At 41.6% G+C, this 20,811-nt stretch overlaps 1 protein-coding gene across 1 annotated transcript in view; it reads left to right on the forward strand.

Annotated features, from left to right (window-relative positions):
- tnfrsf21 (tumor necrosis factor receptor superfamily, member 21) overlaps positions 1–20,811 on the forward strand; it is a 43,856-nt gene that overhangs the window by 19,577 nt on the left and 3,468 nt on the right. Inside the window, exons 4-5 of the mRNA XM_035144520.2 lie at positions 8,279–8,544; positions 17,833–18,097. Of these exons, the coding sequence (XP_035000411.1) occupies positions 8,279–8,544; positions 17,833–18,097 (531 nt within the window). The remainder of the gene's footprint in view (positions 1–8,278; positions 8,545–17,832; positions 18,098–20,811) is intronic.

The raw sequence follows: 20,811 nt of genomic DNA on the forward strand, positions 1-20,811 counted from the left end.
TACAATAAGCTGACCTTGCTGTTGTACCCACCTTTGCCCTAAAATGTTGTACTCAGTACAAACAACATCAGCATCTGACTTTTCATTTGTACGACTATGTGCGAGACCACAAATACCTCCAGGCAGAGATTGTCCTAAAGTGTGCACCCTTATGTCCCAATTATGCATCTCATCAAGACCACAAAGACACACAAAACACATGTTCGTCTGAAGCATACTGGAGCCATGATAGACCATGCTAGATATTTCTGCCTGTAAACCAGACTGGATTAACAAAAGGCTAAGTAAGGATTCAGATTAAATGCAGGAAATCCAGTTTGAGTAAAAGATCCATGAGTTTGAGTTGTGGCTCAAGAGGTACCCTTTTTCTCAGGCTTATCAGATACCAAAAAACACAAAGTGAGTAATTAATACTGTAGTACTGTTATAGTCACTGTCAGAATTTGACAACCCTAATAAGTTTTCAAAATATCAAATGTTTTATCTTTTAATCTCAGATTTCACCACCTTTTTGATGTTAAGGATGTGAATCAGCAACAACCCACCCATAAAATCATGATACCACTTTGACATATTTCCTAGCATTCACACATGTATGTTGATGTTTTGGTCCCCAGACTTAGACTGTATATAAAGATGGATGACATGACAGCTCCCCAAAAGTGAAGCCAAAACGTCTCGATTGCCCCCTTGTGGCTGGCTGCATTATAGGTCATAAACCACACCTCCTCTATGTTAGTGAATGGGACATGGACCAAACTAAAAAGTCTAAGTTCCTAGCAAATACATTTCTCTCCAAGTTGGTCGTGTGTCATTCCAGGTAGTTCTTATGACACCAATGTATGTTTACGTCCACATTTTAGCCAGAAAGTTTTAATTTGTTATTTGATGCTATAAAAGTGAAAATGTCTTTACTGACTGCTGAGAATGACTCTCGATTGGGCGATCACATGTAACAGCGGGACCTCAATACCGCAGCTTGCAACTATACTGGCTATGGCTCCAAATTAAGTGATCGCTGCAAGATTGGAGAATTAGTGGCTTCATTTTTTATTGGTGGAGACGCAATCTTCCATCTTTATATAAAGTCCATGGTCCCGGATCAGCACATTCAACAAGCGTATCTTGGCTACTTTTTAATAGTGTGGCAAGTGTTTGCTCAAGAAGTCCAGTGACTTGTGTCAAATACTGAATCACAAATTCCTAGTGAAAGACAGAAAGAGACAAAAACTCAGGGGAGACCTCTTCCTAACTTTCACCTCTGAAACTGTGTTTGTAAGTGTGTGTGTTTGTTTGTGTGTGCGTGTGTGCGTGCCTGCGTGCGTGCGTGCGTGCGTGCGTGCGTGCGTGTCTGTGTGTGTCTGTGTGTGTCTGTTTGTGAGAGAGTGTGAGCATGCATGTGTTTGTGTGAGAGAGTGTAAGTGCGTATGTGCTATGATAAGCTGAGCCACCGGCCACCCCTCTCTGTGCTCCCTCAGTGACTGAACACACAGAGGTGGAATAATCATCACACTGACAATGACAAGCAGCAATCTGTAGTTAAAGACACAAAATGAAGATGACCTACAATAGCACACCTGAGTGAAATTTAATGAAAAACACAGGCAGCCTGGTTAAATCAATCCAAAACCTTATGCTACACTTAGGAAAATGTTCAGCAGTAATGTAAAGTGTGTGCAGTTTGCAGTTAATAGTCTTAAACATGGAAAACCACCATTAGATTCCTTTGAGAGTACATCAGATAGGGGTAGGTTGGGATTCCTGTGGTCTCAGCCATATTATTTACAACGTATATTTCCAAAGTAAGATGTAGATTGCAGAGGAAAACATGAAGGAAAACAACATTCTACCTGCCCACCATCATCTCTCGTTAAACATGCAATGCCAAGTTCCACATCCAAGCCCAGCAGGGAGCCACGTGTTAGAATATACTGCGCTGTGCAGTACCAGGGTGGGCCGGGATAGCCTGCTCTCGCTTCAGCCTGGGATTGATTGTGAAGAGCGGAGCTTGGGGGGCGTTGTTGCCTGGTTGTAGGTATAAAGCGCCTGTTGTGATCCCGCACACATTTCACCAATTTAACATTGTGTTTTCCCAAATTAGATCAAACCTGAGAGTACTATGTGATGTGATTAACAAAATGGAATTTGTAAAGATGCTGACGCACATGGCACCCTGCTTCACATCATGTTACACACAATAACAGGGTTCAGAGGGGAGACCACTTGTTGGATCCAGAGGGCATGTTTCCCCTCATTTAACCTTTTGATTTGAACAAAACCTTATTATTCTTTAAATAAGAAGCAAGAGAGGGTTTAAGGAATGGGGCCTGTATGACCATCATTAATTAGTTCTGTTCCTGAAACCCACATGTTTCAATTAATTTGATGTGTTGGATACGTAAAGGCTAAAAAGGTCACAGCCATTAATTCGGCTATCTCTTATGCCATACTGATTTCCACAGCTCCACATTTCAACACTGAGAAAAAAATGAAACATCAAATTCAAAGGTCTTGTTGACAGTTTTCTATGCTCGGGGAGGCAATATATTATCTCTGGCCACAATTCATGTGATAGAAGAAATGATAGAGGAGGGGAAGCATCAGCAAGCCTTATCATTTCCACAGATGTCTTTGCTTTTGGTCAGTTGGTACCGAGTTCTCCATGTAATCATGTCATTACAATTGAGAGCTCTATTTAAGTTGCCAAAAGATTTGCTAAGACCCTTGTCGTTCCCTTACTGACAGGGATCCACTGTGTAGAGTTAAGAAAACCTAAATCACCGTTCACCTCTTTTGCAATCTTTCGCTGAAACTATGGTCGGCTCCTTTTCTCATCATGCTCTGACTGTGCTTTGAGCACTTTGCATGTAGATGTTCCTGCATGGTTCGATCAAAAACCTGAAGACTTTTATTGTGATACAAAACAGGGAACAGCTGCAGGTCCTCACATTCAGATGCTTAATCAATCACATGTTTGGCATCTTAAGCCAATCCAGCAGTGTGGCTCTGGAGATGGAAGCATTAGTTGGTTTGTAGGCAGCTCAACTATTCTTGTCAGTTTTGTAGAGACCTTCATAGTACCCAGATGATGAATTCCCCTGACGTTTTCTCAACCATGAGTTTGACATTTCTATTTCTCCCATGCTTTGGTTTAAACTTGTAAAACCAAAGACATTCTCGTGAGCTCAGTTTTGTGTTTTGTGCTAATTACTGAGTGTTAGCATGATAAGACACACAACTCATATGGCAACTACAGTAAACATATTCTAAACATTAGAATGTTAACATTTTTGGCTGGACCGGTCACGCAGCCCAGTGCTACATCCCAAAATGTCTTTGACTGAGTGAGTGACAGAGTTGAGTTTGTGATAAAGTCACAACATTGGCCAGTCAAGTGCCTCATGACTGTCTGAAGTTACACTATTGGTTGGCCAGCTGTGTTTTGGAATTTTCCTCTTTGGATGTTTTCTAATTTAATTGCCGTTTACAGTTTTCAATTCTCACCCCAGCTCCAGGACCTAAACTCTGCAGTATTGATGGGGGAGTGGAGCCGCACTATTGAGGTCCTACTGACATAAGGACTACCTAAAATGACAGAAACTGTTTTATAAATTCATTTGATGTGCTCTTATTGGTTTAGCACATGTCCCATAGATGAGGTGAGGTTTATGACCTAAACTGTAGCTAACCACCAGGGGGTGATTGAGACGTTTTGGCTTCACTTTTGATGATCCATCATGGCGTCCATCTTTATATCCAGTCTATGGTCATAATAAGCTGCTGCACATTGTCTTTCACAAGAGGAGAGTCTCCATAATGAATGTAGGATGGGACATGACACTTCAGTGTTACTTTCCAACACCACAAATATAAACCAAAAAAGGTCTAATTATGCGCTGTTATACTTGCAAAGATGACACCGACATCAGTTTGTGCCTTCCAGGCAACTGTGTGATAGAATATCAAAGTTTGACATGTCAGTTTTCTACACTGGCATCTGTACACTCTATACACACAAACAAACGCACATGATGCAACTGCTTCCCATGCAAACACACATGCAGGCTGACATACTGAATCATCACAAGACTTATATAGGTCATTTAAATGTGGTCATCTACCAGTGGCAGTGAGGCATGCAGAGCAGGGGGATTTCTCTTCTTTCTCAGTGTGTTATGGCCAGTGAGGTGGATCGGAGATGACAGACTCTCAGGCCAGAAGGATGGCACGCGAGGTCCTAGGTCCCACGAGGATTCACTTAAGTATATTACTGTAGAGTAAGAGCAGGGGGGTGTGTCTGTGTCTCTGTGTCTCTGTGTGTGTGTGTGTGTGTGTGTGTGTGTGTGTGTGTGTGTGTGTGTGTGTGTGTGTGTGTGTGTGTGTGTGTGTGTGTGTGTGTGTGTGTGTGTGTGTGTGTGTGTGTGTGTGTGTGTGTGTGTGTGTGTGTGTGGGGACACTTTGGGGAATGAGGTCAAACATAGCTGGTTCTCACTTCTACAAAGACTCAGTTTAGGATTAGTGCTGTGGATTTGGTATAAGGTTCGGTTTATATATATGGTTAGGATTAATTTATAAGTTAGTTTAGGTTGAAGACGAGGGTTGGAGGTTAAATTAGCTTTATGTTGAGTGAAGGTTAAGGATTATGTGAGGGTTTTGAGGTGAATATTGACAGTAACGGGGTTGCAAGGATGTTGCATGTAATGTCTGTAAGCATGTGTGCAGGCTCCACATGCATATTTAGACTTGGCTCTCAGCTTATGTGTGCTGTACGTATGTGTGTGTGTGTGTTTCATGAGTGAAGTCATGAATGTCTACCACTGGCTTTCATCCAGTTAATCCCTCTCGTCCAGTCTCTCTGAATCATCCTGGATTTATGAATTTAGCATGTTTGCTGCAGTAGACGTTAATCAGGGCTCAGCTTTATCAAAAGTAAGAGGAATTAAATCTGTGTTGTTGCTCTGGAAGTGTAACAGCCACACATTACAAGAAAGTAAAATACAGTTTAATGAGTCATTCAGATCGCGCTACCATACCTGAGAAGTGGAAGGCAGAGGTATGATGACGTCAAAAAGAATGTGTCAATTCAATGCCACTTACTTTTAGCAAACTAGCTTAGATTAGCCAAGGACCAAGGTTGTTGACTATTTCTCTGTGAATGTTTCCCATTAACTAAATCTGAGCTAAAATTGACTCTAATGCCAGCCAGTTACCTCTCCTACACCTGCCATAAACTAACCAAGCCTTAATCTCAAATGCAGAGGGTGCCACTCCAGGGAGATACATTATTCAAAGTGCACATTCTTAAGTGGCTTTCTTCAAACGTATCAGAATCCACCTTGCAGCGCAGCTCTAAAGCTCACAATAAACACATTAGCTGTGTCCTAATTCAGACCGACTGGTCTAGAGAGGATTTGTGTGACCAGCTTGTCAATCAAATCAATCAATCAAATTTGATTTGTATAGCTCGTATTCACATATTTGTCACATAGGGCTCAACAAGGTAGAAACAGCTCAGAGAAACATAATACGTCATAGAGAGCCACATGTGAGGGATCCCTCAACCAGGACGGACAGAAGTGCAATAGATGTTGTGTGTAGATTAACACATCAACATAATTACAAGACTTACAACATTGATTAGAGGAAACAGTTTTTGACATCATGGAAAGGTGTGTCAATGTTTAAAGTATTTAAACATAAAAAAATGTCTGATAGAAATAAAGAGAACAGCAATGACAATTGAAATGGAGGATTTAGTGCCATTCATGGTAGAATATGTGATTAGGAATATTGTAAATCAAGCAGTCTTGTTGTAATCATAGTCCATGATCATGACCTGCGCTTATATTACATCGTGAGCTACAGATAGCTAGCTCATTAGCTTTGTCACAAACATGCAATGAATCTTGGGATAGGTTCGCCCTGAAAAATGTACCATCTGTTGGATCCTTCGTTGCTCAGGGGTGGAAGAACGCATTTGTCGCCATTTGGCAGGAGCCTTCGAAATGGGACAGCCAGCAATACGCCGAAGGTACCGAACGATGCGTCCCCTGAATTGAGAAACAGCTATTAAATCTCAGTAGTGTAAAAATGCCAAATAGCCTCATAAAAACTGGTTACCTAGCTGTTTCTAGAATTCGTTTTTGGTCCTTCTTCAAGCATACTTGTAAACAAGCGCTTACTATAGTACAATAAAGATACAACTAGATACTGTAGATCATCTAATCAGAGGATCAGAAAAAAGGTAATTTGATATGTGAACCACCTTGAGGAAACACACAATAAAAAAACAATTTAGTTAATTAGGTAAAAAGACGCATCTTAATCTCATTTTTAATGTACTTCATTATGAGCCAAATTCAACATCTTTTCATGATACTCACCCTCGCACACGCATCAGCACTACATTTTTGACGTAGAACGAAACAAGGTAGCCTCTATATTTCTGCTTGACCAACAGATGAGTCAGCGTTTATATTTCCAGCCGAGTCACCGTCGAGTCCCATAACAGTCAGAGGGGAAGTGGAGCAGAGAGAACAGACAGCAGAATGTTGGAGAGGGAGAGCTGCTATGAAAAATCATTATTCATGGTTAAGGACAAATTGAAAAGAGGTGATATTCATGTGTCACAAGAGAGATTGTGAGGAAAATAAAGAAAAAGGTTTAAATGGAAATGTAATGTCTCAAAGCCATTTTAATAACCATAACATGAATGTAATTGTTCACATATTTGCCTGTGTACGTACTTCACGTGTGGATGATATGTGATAGGGAGTGGCTGAGTAAGCAGCTTTTCCCACAGACTGCCTGTAGCGGGGGTCAGTGAAGACATGGGCAAACAAAACGTGTGATTTTACAGGAAATTTAATGTGGTATAAAAAACAACAGAGGATCTGAAAAGGGAAAAAAACTTTGAGTGTTAAACATTCATCAGTGTAGTTAGTATATAACCACCACGGATTTTGAAGAAGTGAATCTAGGGCGAAATGCGACCTAGCCCATGATTCCTCACCACACCCCCAGATAAATAACATCAAGTGTCGACAGGTCCATCATGCTAAGTAAGAACTTGTAAAGTGTTTGTTTTGACCGCTCCCCATAAAATCTTTGACCTCTTGTACTGCTTGCACATGTCAACACTTGTCACTGAGTCCATGTGACTTCTGTTTTCTAGGCCTGGCCTTCCTTGAAAGTTGGTGGTGTGAACATACACCAACGAAACATGAAACAAAAAAGCTGTTGCATTTCATTTTGAGGGTGGACATGGAATGTGTTTACCATAATCAATAGAAATCCACAAATGTCCTCCTCATGTTGGAGGAGAAGTCATGGGATCGCAAAAGTCAGCAGGATACATCCTCTGGGTTATGTCATGGCTATCAATGTAGGTCTGTTTGCCCTGAACCAATGTTGTGGACAGGATGTATTGACTTTTAGTCCCTAGTATGGGTTAAGCTCAACTATTACCTTAATGTAACTCATGTGGAGTCAGACACCAGTGATGCCACTTGAGTAATGTCGTCAGACTTGAGAAAGCTTCAAAAGATCCACCAAAGACATATATAACATTAACTTTACCAGTGAAGCAAAGTGTGGTTACAGCCTAATGTCACATAGTGTTGTTCCAGCCACAAATATTCATATCTCATTTGAATATTTCTGGATGCAAGATGAGGTCGATTTGCAGTTTTCCCCCAAGAAATGAGATAAATTTCAGAACAAACACATTGTTTTTGTGCAGACTGTGAATTGTTTGCCTACTCTCCAGCCTTGTTAATCATCTTGCTGCCACTCAGTTTGTCCTGCAACCCCTATAGGAGCTAATGTTCTAGATGATGTTCTACGTTATGTACATGAGAGAAGAGATGAGAGAACCCAATGATATCCACAGGTTAAATTGGAAGAAAAAGAGGGAAAAAAGGAGTAATACATGACAGACCTACAAACTCAAACTGTATGTAATCACACATCATTTCAGAAACACAGTCATACACATACTGTACATGCAGATGGTCAGTTTAAATGATGGAAAGAGAACAATGGTGTATTGCATGGAGCTCGCTTAAGGCAGTTTGTTTGCTGTGGCATCCAACACAGTACACAGCTGCTGGCCTACATTCTTCAATTAGGAAGAAATCCAGAAATCACAAGAGTCTCATTTAGTTTTCTTTTTATTGTAATGAATGACTTATCAGTGGTTAAAGAATGATGACAAGCCCTCTTTCATTACTTTTAAACCTGGATCCTCTAATCTCTCTCTCTCTCTTTCTCTGCTTAGGGGTGGATATCCTGAAGCTGGTGGCGGCCCACGTGGGTACCCATTGGATCGACATCTATCAGTCGCTGGCTAACGCCACGGAGCGTGAGGTGGCAGCCTTCTCCAATGGCTACTCATCGGATCACGAGAGGGCTTACGCAGCGCTGCAGCACTGGACCATCCGGGACAGCGACGCCAACTTGGCCAAGCTGATCAATGCCCTGCACCGACAGCGGCGCATCGATGTAGTTGAGAAAATCCGCTGTGTCATGGAGGACAACCCACAGGTAGGCTGGTTTGATTATGGATGTTTGGACAAGACATTCTACTGAACACGTTTATTCAGAAGTGTGTCAGGTAGTGTTGCAGTCGGTTCCTAAACTGGAATCCTCCAAAGAAGAGTCCAAGTCAAGTCTGCATTACCAAAGTCTGAAGAGTTTAGGTAGTGCGTCATCCTATCAAAATCGTCATGCACAGAAACCTTGCACAATGAGTCCGATGCATTCCATTCTATTCGTTCCAAAGAAAACACAGTGGGAGATAAAATGGAGTTGAGAAATGACTTTGTGCTCCTCTCACTTCTTGAAAAAAGGAAAAGAAATCGAAAACATCCAATCCTGAGAACTCGTAAGGAATAAAGAGAATTTTGAATAACGCAGCAAATCGAACCTGCTCCGAAAACTTAAATGACGGACGGATGTTTTGGAGTTGGTGTGTCTGTGTGATTGAGACAATGTGAGATTTTAAATATACCACAATTTTGGGTGTAAAACATTGACTTGATGGGCAAAGATCTTGATGTCAAATCCATGAAAGCACAGCGCACGATTCAGGGCATCTTTTAATACATCATTAACTGATGTTATACATAGGAAACTACTTGTAGGCTGGTGAATATACATGCCCACCCATGCACGACATTAAATAATGATACAGTTTTATTATAGTTATCATCATATTATCTTATGTGAAATTATTGAGGCCTATTACAAAAAACTAGCAAAAAAGTCCTCGTCTCCAACATCCGAGTCCAAATGGAGTCAGTGTTGGACTCCATCGGTTCTCAAGTCTAAGTGGAGTCATGAGTCCTGGACTCGAGTACTACGACACTGGTGTCAGGAAAACAAGCGTGACCTTTGCTGTCTCCACATCTTTTCAATCTGCGGCTCCATCAACATCACTGGCACAAGCTTCAGTACACTGTGTTCCCTGCATCTCTCCCTCTGAAATCGAATCTGCGAGGAAAGCTTTCTGGTGTGTCCCGCTGCAGCCAGTGCCTGTGGTTCAGCTGCATTCCTCGCATTAAAGCAACAGCTGTCTTCCGGAGAATGATTTGTTGTTTAAACAGTAATTACAGTCCCTGCTGCAGACTCTGTCCTCTAAAGAGTTTTGGGAAATGCTTGTTGGGATAAGTGAGTTAGTGAGGGAGGAAGTTTCTGTCCTTTTGAGGTCATAGTAAGTTTTCAGAGGTACCCCTGCATGCCCAGCAAAGTCCTGCCATCGTCTTTTCCAGGACGTGGGAGCTGTTGGGACGGATGTTTCGGAGCTATAACCTTTTTCATGCACACTGTTACGATTACATCCCCATTCTTGACCTCACCTTCTAAACTCTGATTAGTTGTCCTCCTACTGGTCGAAAGTGATGAAACCTTTTGAATCATGGGACAAACTCGAGCTGTAGGCACGCAGCGGTGGAGGTCTGGAAACAGCCCTGCACATTGATTTTCAACATTTAGCCTCATACATTTTGCTGTGTGTTCAGATGTGTAATTGCATATGATTAAAATGAATAGACACAAGTAGATGTCACCTAGCCCATGCCGTCAATGTCAATTTGCACATATCCCAGAAGTCATGATCAAAAGTGCAGATTCAAATGAAGTGGAGTCTTTGGTGAGATAGAGATAGATCGAGGCAAACACACTCCCTCATACGTAAGTGGTCGCCATTGCAAGGTACTTTTATAACTAACATCTGCTCAGTCAGTGCATTGGCACGGGGGAAAGAACGGAGCTTTATTTGGGGATTTTTATTACTCTTTGGTAAAGAGAGAGAAGACATAAATATGACACACCATTAACTCATCAATAAGTATTGCATGGACACTCAAAACAAACAGTGCCTCTGCCTTCGCTTATCTTTGCTCTTCTATAAATTGCCTCTATAGGGGCCGAGCTCAGCTTCCATCACACATGCTGACATTAAAGCCGTCTGGTTCATGTGTGCAGCCGGACGCCTGTAATTTAGTAAACGCCTCACATGACTAATCTCACTCATTGGCCCCTCATGCCCTGCCTGGTATCAGTCTCGTATTGTAATTGCCTCACAACACGCACACACACACACACACACACACACACGCACACACAGAGAAAACCACAAACACTGGGGACACACTGGATCCTTCATCACCATCCACTTTTCTTTCTTTCTTTTTTTTCTTCTAATTTCTCAGAGATTCGTATCGAGTGAGTGCTCTTGACCACCCTCTTCAAGGTCAGTGCTGTCATAATAACACGGTTTATATATATAGCACCTTAAACAAACTGTTACAAAGTGCTTTGTAAGTTAAAAAACGATAGGAAAAAAAACGTTTTGAATCACACAGCATTAGAGCACAAATACAAAAAATGAGATCACCATGAAATTACAGATGAGAAAAGGATAAAAAATATATAAAATACAACATTTTATATATATGAAATAGACAGCAAGATCAGAACTAGGAGAAAGCACACCTATAAAAATGTGTCTTTAAATCAGTTTTCAGACACACACTGAACTCCCCAGTTCCTCCATATTTACCCTGGAGGAGGTGCATGTGTGAACACAAATGTCCTAGTGAGACACTCTGCAGACTTTCTCCTCCTGGCCTCCTAATAAAATGTATTTAGAGACCCAGGAGAAGTCCATGTGTGAACACAGCAGGGGATCCACCGCTGGATTCATTGCCAGCGAGTGGGGGGTTGATGAAGAGGTGACACACACGTTATAAGAGCCGACACCGGTGTCTGTGTGTTGTCACGAAAATCTCGTGATCTCCTTAGCGATGTTAATACGTCACTTCCTGCCTCTGTTTGCTGCACCCAGCTGCTGCACCTCTCGCCTGAATAATGTGGAGGATTTGTTGCTGTTGTGAAAGCGTCTCTGCAGAGAACCTCCTGCTGCATTGTGCATGTGTGAAAGGCAAACTCTGGGTAAACGCTGTAGCCGATGGAAGGGGCCTTCGCTGAGGACCCCCTTGTTAAAGACAGAAATACACTTGTTGTATTTGTAGATAGGAATATGCAACATTAGGATTTTATTGCATCTATATTGATACCACCTTCTGTGAGCGACTCAATATATGCACACAGTCACAGCCTAAAAACAGGGAACACACAGATTGAGGTGCTTGATTTTGAGAGGACGGGCCTAATATCAAAGTTGGTGTTTAAAGTTTATTTGATAGTCACAGTGATGCACAGACAGGAAATGGGGAGCGAGAGTGTGACAGGAATGACATGCAGTAAATGGTCCAGCTGTCCCAGTGTGAGGCCAAACCATTCCCACATGGGGTCACACAAGTTAATTTGTAATGTTATACCTCTGGATGTGTTGTTTCTGAATATGAGCATTGCCCTGACTGGAGGTTGGTGGCTCCCAGGGTTATTGTGGGTAACATAGTGTCAGTAAAGGCTAAACATAAAGGCAAGTGTGGAAATATAATTAAAGTTGGATCAGAATGGGGACAGCTGATTACAACTATAGTCAAAGACAAAAACAAAGTTGCTGTGACAGACATACAGTATATTGGCCATCAAAAAGGTCAGGGTCACTGACTCGTTTCACAGCACGTCAATGTGACTGAAAAATGCCGATGCATCTGTTACATAAGGTCACCATTTGTCATTGAGCATTGAAGAAAAAGGAAAATCAGTGTCGCTGCTGGAACAACCGAGCGTCAGCTGTCTGATGCTGCGGATGAGTCGGAAACAGAAAGAAGAGTGACAGACGTGATTCCCCTGACCTTCGCTCTCATTTCTCCTCATCCTCACTGTGAGCTGAAGCACCCTTCGAGGAAATGAGTTTGCTGAGCAGACCTTGACTGCGTGTAATCACCCCAAAGTACCTGTGTGGAGATTTAAACAAAATGTCAAGACTCAAGTTCTGCTTACATGTAAAGTATATCGATAGGTGTCAAATCAAAACCTGGAGGAACAAGATCATGTGCCTTCATTAAGGATATGAAATTTAGAGCAACATTTTATCAGCACCACCATCATCAACACCAAATAATGGAAGATGTATCATCCCTCCACTTAACTGAGAAGACATCCATACTACTAAGTTTTCATTTAAAAATGTATCAACTCTGCTACGGATACGTCTGGCCCCTGTTTTAGTTTGAAAACTCTGTATCAATGGATCAAATTTATTTATTTTCAACTCTTAGCACCAAATTTTGACAGGACACTAACAACTCTCATTGTCCATCTAAAAAACAGAGACACTGCTGCACCAGGCTCTGCATAAGTGATAAAGAGCAGGAATACTGTTTCATTTTGATAAGCCCCCTGTGTATGGTTGATAGATGCCTCCTGTCAAAGACTGCAGCAGATGGAGCTGCCTTCCTGAGGGAAGAGTCACAAACACAACAAATACGCGGGGAAAATGGTGATTTTCTTTTTTTTACTGTTCTATTTTTAGTCCTTATCAACTCAAAGCAGAGTCCACATCAGGATGTCTGCACAGTTGTCGAAAAGTCAGGAGGGCGGGTCGACACTGCAGAAAGCACTTGTCTGATCAAACAGCAGTGTCCTGGATCATGTGACTCCAGTAGCAGAGCTGAGGTCTGTTCACATGCACATTCGTAGTGCATCTATGTGCAGCACTTTATCACTTAGCGATCAATCAGATCACACAGTAGTGACACAGCCGTCAGGGGCGATTTGGGGTTCAGCATCTTGCCCAAGGACACTTCGGCACGCTGAATGGGGGTGACTGGGATTGAACTACCAAACGTCTGCTTAGTGGACAACCCGCTCTACCCAGGTGATTGCTTATAGTCATACACAGGAGATCTCAACAAGGTCTTTGGTAATATAAAGTAATTTTGGCACTGATGCCTCTGTTGCTTTTCAAACAATAATTCCCACCGAGTATTTGTTGATGCCAAATTAGTTTTCCTGGAGATAAAGTTAAGAGGCTGTTGTAAAGTTGTAAATTACTGTAGCTTCAGTGTAGTATGTTGTATATGATTTAATTTAATTTAAATATTATGTACATTACAGTGAGGATAAGATGTGGACAGTTGAAGGGCAGTTGCATTAGGACCTTTTTTTGACCTTGTGGATGTGTCAACAATAATTCTGAGGCCTTTTTTAATCTCCTGGGATCCAATTTGAAAACTTGGCAGGAAAAGTACAAGGGGAAAATTACAGTAATCTTTTAATGATGGACACCTATTGAAAGATGACGTAGTCTGCCACGTTAGAATAAGCGTGTTGTAATTTGTGTTATACAACTGAAATGGGATCTGTTTTTTAGTGACACACGCACACAGACATCTGTCATCTGCCCTCCGTGTTTGTCCTCTTCCCTCCTCTTTGCTTTTCCACGTCATCTCCTCTACAAAGTGACTCCACAAAAACATACAGCCCACAGTAGTCATTTCCCCCTGTTGCTGCCACAATGATGCACAATCAAATGCAGTTTCTGCCCTAATTGGGTGTTAATGATTCAGGTCCCATTAGACGCCTTTCAGTTGCTTCAACAACGAGCCCCATAAGATAGTAAAAATGGAAACCACATCCATTACTTTGTGTGTGGGGGGGCAGAAATTTCCCAGAAACTGTGACTATTCAATTAAAGGTAATTCAAAGAGATTATGTACATATGTTTGTGAGTGTATTTGACATTAGGTATGCTTTAATGCCGTCTGGGAGCAGACTTATCCATTGGAGATCTACTTTAGTGGTGGGGCTGAATGCACCATGACATCATAGAGTCTCTAACCGTGGGTCTGGGCTGAGTTTCTATCTTAGCGGCAACTTAGTTAATAGCTCGTCTGTGTGGGGAGTCATTACAGCCGAGTGAGATTCTTTGCTGTAACAGTTTTGATCTAACTAATCAAACCACACTAGGGTCAGTGGTTCTGTCCCCTGTGCCCTTCACACTGCAGCAGTCTGCCTGCTCTGCCAGTGAGGCTGTGTGTCTGTGTGTGTGTGTGTGTGTGTGTGTGTGTGTGTGTGTGTGTGTGTGTGTGTGTGTGTGTGTGTGTGTGTGTGTGTGTGTGTGTGTGTGTGTGTGTGTGTGTGTGTGTGTGTGTGTGTGTGTGTGTGTGTGTAAGCCCCACGTCCCCTACAGACCCTTGTGCTGTGCTGACAGGGGTAGTCAGCAACTCAGCCTGATCCTTTTCTACCTCTCGCTCTCACACACACCTCACACACACACAGTGCTCCTGCACCTCCATCCTTAGCAGCCCATGCTGCCAGCATAAAGTAATCAGAGTCCGTGTGGCCTCAGACAAAGTGGCAGACGAGTACGCAGAGTGCTCACTCTGGGTGGTCAGTGAAGGGACAGGGCTTTCACGTGGCAGTGGGCCGGTAATGTTTGTCACATCCTGTATATCATGCAGAGAGAGGCTACTGCTCCACCCCATATAATGTTACCAACTAAGACATAACACAAATCAAAGGTTATTCAGATGAAAAATAGATGGAGGTAATTTGACCTCCTGGATTTTCAAATTAGGACTACAAGTTAATCTACCAAAAGGAATTTCTGATCGACACATGTAACCACCAATGCTGGTTGGCCACTTTATTACCTTATCACATAAACAAGTATTGAAATCAGATGCATGTACGATGTACACAGACATTTTATGGAAACCTCTTACAATTTCACCTGTTTTTCACCCACGCAGACTAAGTGACATTTCCTTGGTCTATACTCCACCTTCACATCTAGTTTTGGCATAAACCTGCTAAGACAATAAAACATGAACTTCTAGGTGGAGGTGATGATAAAACCCAGTTTTTTAACCTGAAAAATGCTGATATTTGAGGCTGTAATGATTGTAGCTGATGATGGGCGGCTGTGGCTAATGGGTTAAAGTGATTGTCCACTAACCAGAAGGACTTGTGTTCCTATGTCATGTAAACGTTAAGAAGAGAAGTTGGAGAAAAGTTCTTGACTGGGGAAAGTGAGTATCACTCTCCCTTCCTTTGTGCTCTTTAGCAAGACACTGAAGCCATTACTGCATAGAGTGGCATTCAACTACTCTGTGTTTGTATTCAGCAGTGACTCCTCCTTGTTGCTCTCTTCTGGATGTGGACGATGGTTTTAAAGCTGCTGCGACTGGCTGAACTATCTATTACATCACAGGGTAATTAAATGAAAGCAGCGTTCATTGTATAGAACAGTGGGTTTTTTTCTCCGTGGTGTTTGGACACAGGCCCTATATCACAGTATGTGGTCCAGCTATAGGAAGAATGTGAAACAAGATGTTACTGAGGGATAAAGTTTAATTCAACTTTAATGTGATCATTTTAAATCCTGATATCTGAAAATGCAAATAGAAAAGAATTTCTGAGAACTGGCTGAAAACCTGTGTAGTTTTGAACACGTTTAGACCTCTGCCACGTTGAATATTAGACATTTTTTTCCTGGTGTGTGTGTCTTACATATCCACTGACTTCCTGTCCCCTGAGGCTGCTAAATTTGTCGCCCCCTCTGGGTCTGTGTTTTTATTTTTCTGCATCCTGCTCACTAAAAACAATCGTTCCAGTTGCATCTGCTGCTCTGTGACAGTCCACGGCCTCTGTCACCGTGTGCACATGTGTCTGTGCACGCATGTATGCATTCCTTTGTGAGCGAGACAGAGCGTGTTTGTTCTGTCAGAATCACGCTCAGCCCGGTGACCCAGACATTACGGAACGGAGAAAGAAAAACACGAGAGACAGAGAACAGCGCCGGCGATTCTGTGTCCTGTTGGAGCTCATTCAACAGACCTGATACTGAACTGAAGAGGAAACAATCAGACAAAAAAAAAGTTTTTTCCCTCAACCTGTTTTTTTCTCTTTTCATTTCCAGCGTGTGTGATGAGTGAAATAACATCTACAGTGTTGTGACCTTCGGGCTAGAGTGGGTTCATGCGGAGAAAAACAAGACGTGGTCTCATGATCTCATCCCCAAACCAGTCGCTACTGGTTCAAACCACAGGTTCATTACCACACCAAAGAGAGAGAGAGAGAGAGAGAGAGAGAGAGAGGGAGAAGGGGTGAGGAGGAGACAAAGGAGTTTGCAACAATATAGAGAAAGAGAGACAGGAGAAGATGGGGGGAGAAATAGAGAAAATGTGTCTGAGGAAGAGGAAGATGAAACTTTTAATAAGGAAGAGTGGAGAGGTGAAAAAAGAGAAAAGCAAGGACTGACGATAGAGAAGGAGCAAAATGTGGAAGAAATAGGAAGTGATGGTGGTAGAGGGAAATGACTTTGATGATTTTATTTTTTTTTAATTACAAAAGGAAAACAAAGGTAAAGGAATAAAAGGGAAAAAATGAGAATTTTACGAAAAAATATATCAAGAAAAAATACAGGCATCGTACCTCAATATGTAAGTTATATTCATTCAACGGAATCACCGTAACACTCTTCCTCAGGCAGAATAAAGGAGGAAGAGGAGAGGAAAAGAGAGAAAAGAGTGACTGAATATTGAGAATGGGAGTAAAAGAAGGAGGACATGAGGATAGAAAAAGTAAATGTGGGGTGAAGAGTTGAGAGAACGAGGCTAAAGCCACACTATTTCGTTTTTCGCTTGAAAAAGCATCAACTCTGCTGAGGATACGCCTGGTGTCCACACTTCTCTGACTACTGCTGCTGGGCCCGTTTTAGTTCGAGAACTCCGGGGCAGCGATTTAGTCTGGACGGGAAGAAACAGAAACGCAAGAAAATGACACAGACACTCACAACCGCTTGCCGATTGGGTCTTTTCGGTCTTGACGTGGCCTTCGCTGATTAGTCAGGCACCTATCACATGACCCCCTTTCAGAACAAAACAACCAACATTAGCCTCGGCTACCAGTGCAGAATGTATTAACGCAACATGGATAATCAATTACAAGTGTTGCTGACCCTGTTGTCTTTGCTGACAGCTGTTGTGCAGTTAAACTCTGTATTTTACAATGATACACCAGTTTTCATGAGTAGAAGATGAGCTGTTATTCAAGCAAGTCCTGTAAACAACATCACGTGCATGCTCAGTGTTCATGAGTGGTTCTGCGATTGCACATTTTCGTGTTAGTATGGACAGGGATTAAAACTCATACAGAGCCAAAACTCTTGTGTGGGCAGAGTTCGTTTTAGTTTGAAAACAGTAGTTTGTGTACGATGGATGTAGCCTGAGAGACAACAGAGATAGTACAATGATGTTGCATTCAGTGTTTCATAAATGCAGGACAGAAGTTCATGTGCTCCATGAGCCTGATGCATCTGTGGTAAATCATACGTTGATGTTTCTCCCCTTCCTTCTCCCCTTCTCCACCTTTCTTCACTGTCCACTCCTCCCCACTCTCTGTCTCCGCCTACAGTTTGACATCAACCAGCTGATGACCTCGGTGAATGTAACCCAAAGCCTCAGTCCCGTCCACAAGGTGCTGGATTCTCCCAGCAGCGTTGGAGGCGGCAGCAACCGCAGCGGTGGCAGCGGCAGCAGTGGTAGCATGGGTGTGGAGCAGTCGCCGGTGGACCGCACCAAAGGCTTCTTCCCAGACGAATCGGAGCCTCTGCTGCGCTGTGACTCCACCTCCAGCAAAGACTCCGCCCTCAGCAGAAACGGATCCTTTATTACCAAAGGTGAGAGGCTAATCAACAGGAGTGGCTCATTGGTTCACTGAGGCACCCAACCTTTATACATACACATTGGCCTCAACAGAAACAGTGCTCTTTAATTTTGAATGGGGTGACATCATGTGTTGCTGAACAAAGGCTCTGGCCAATAGAATCATGTTTAAACAAACACTCAAACGCAGTCACTAGCCAATCGAATCATGTTAATGCCTGTGCCTGGTATTTGTTCATCTAGTTGTGCATTTTACTTTCCGTGTACTTCCCTTTAGTATTAGCTGGACCGTTAGCATGGCACATTAGCATGAGAGGCAGCTATGTTGTGTGCCCTGACCAGACAACTGTGATTGGTTGTTTTCATTTTCATTACGATGAGTGTTAAACACCCCCTGTGTCAAGCGTTAAAGCAGCATGCACATGTGAGTGCTCACTAACTTTTAGTTACATAGTTTTACTCTTTATTTACAAACAAAAATGCTGGCATCCGTCATCTTTTATCAGTGGCTGAAATTGACTTTAAAGGTTCAGTGTGTAGAATTTAGTGACATCTAGTGGTGGAGTTGCATGTTGCAGCTGAATACCCCTCAAATATAAAATACTTAATATTTACATCAGGAGCGGGTCCTCTTTATGGAGGCCAACATGAAAGAGAATCTGTAGCCTTGAGTTGTCATAAAAAGGTGTTTAGTTTGTCCAGTCTGGGCTACTGTAAAAAAAAACGTAAAGAGGACTTGCTCCCGATGTAAATATTATATATAAGTATTTAAATAGGTATTCTATGGTAAAGAAAACAACTATCAGTACATTTTAGATGAAACACACTAGAGAAAGCATCACTAGGGTCATTTAAATAAAATTTCGGCCAATAGATCCCTTTCACCTAAATCTTACACACTGAACCTTTTAAATGTTAAGTTGCAACCCAAAATATATTAGGGGGTATAATCTAGTTACTAAAGTTTAAACTGAATGTGTTTCTTGTGTTAAGTCCATATAAAACTAGAAGGGTATCAACAGACCTTCATCAGAGATTATATCAAACAATATACACCAGACTTCAGAGAAAAACTAATATCTTCATCGTAAATGATCCAGATCCACCTGAAAATGTAATGGATTCTTCCCTGGCACATGCGTCACTCCTCTACCAAGTTCAATGTAAATTAGGTCAGTACTTTTTTGTGTAAATACTGCTGATAAATAAATAGACATGGCTGAAAACATAATCTCTTTGGCAGAGGTAATTCTTTATAAAAGAAGACACAGTCAATTCTAAATGGTTTACAGGCGATATACATTACATTACATTACATTTCATTTAGCTGACGCTTTTATCCAAAGCGACTTACAATAAGTGCATTCAACCATGAGGGTACAAACCCGAACAACAAGAATCAAGAAAGTACAATTTTCTCCAAAAAAGCCAAACTACAAAGTGCTATAGGTAAGTGCCATATAAGTGCTACTAAATCGCTACTTTGTTTATTTATTTTTATTCTTAAAATCTACATAACTGTCTTACAGCAGACACACTTAGACTTTTTCTTGTTAGAGAAAAAAACACAAGATAAAACTCATCTGCAATTAAAGGGGAAGAAAACGTCTCTGAGTTATGAAAACATGAATCAATAATCCTGTGAATAATTCAACATTTAGAATCAGCATATTGACACTGAGAGAGTCACTCTGCTATTAATAGCATAGTATAACATGGCAGTAGTGATATGACCTATGATGGGGACTGATGGTGATTATACACGTGAACAAATCCTCACAGTGTGTTCATACTCTCGCGTGTGAAATGTGTGTTTCCATTGTGTCTGATTGATATCATATTCATTTGGAGATATCAAATGTTTTATGTGGGAGCAACATTCAGTATGTGATCTTATACGTTGGAGCCCGAAAAGGAAATAGAAATACCTACACACGGTTTCCCTTCATCTAGCATCAATAACAGTCTGTGTTATTATACCTGAGGCAACTCAGATGATGACACAGGAAAAAATGTGTCTTGTTTTTGTCATGCGATGCAAGAGTTTTCCCTTGAAACAGTCCTAGAACAGTCTTCTCTACTGCACCCTGAGGGTTAGTCACACCTTTCTCATCTGGGGCAACTATTTTGGCCGACAACTTTCAGTGTATCAACTGACCTGTAGAGATCATTTTGATAAGTTTTAAAATCCCCACAGCATCATTAAAAAATAATTCTTTATCACCCACTGGATACTCCTGCTTGTGCAGATACTGATTTTATGAGCTGATTCACATTCTTAACACCCATGACTAATTATTCTGACGCTCACTGTGACTCAGACTTCATGAAAATGATGTGACAGCAGCTGCTGGATATGTTGGTGCCCATCGCCCTCATGTGGTCCTTCTGGGTATTGCTCTTAAATCAAACTGATAGATTTGCTCACATCAGATATTTTAAAAGCAAAAATTCCTGTTGATAAAAAATAGTTTAGAGATCAATGGGCACTATTATTTCAACATTTTTGAATATTCCTGAAAAGTATATACCCTTTCATTCAGAGATAAGTATTTTTGACCTGTTCATGTTAGTTCTTAGGAACATACTTAGAACTTACAGTCACCTGGTTTTTATAGTATCAAACAACTAATTAAAACCAAACCCTCGAACAAACATCGGCAGAAACCATCTTTGGGATGACTTTATTTAACATGTACTTTGACTTTTTGTTTTGATCCACATCCCA

The sequence above is a fragment of the Hippoglossus stenolepis genome, chromosome 20 (assembly GCF_022539355.2).
Source record: "Hippoglossus stenolepis isolate QCI-W04-F060 chromosome 20, HSTE1.2, whole genome shotgun sequence".
In the NCBI taxonomy this organism is placed as follows: Eukaryota; Metazoa; Chordata; class Actinopteri; order Pleuronectiformes; family Pleuronectidae; genus Hippoglossus; species Hippoglossus stenolepis.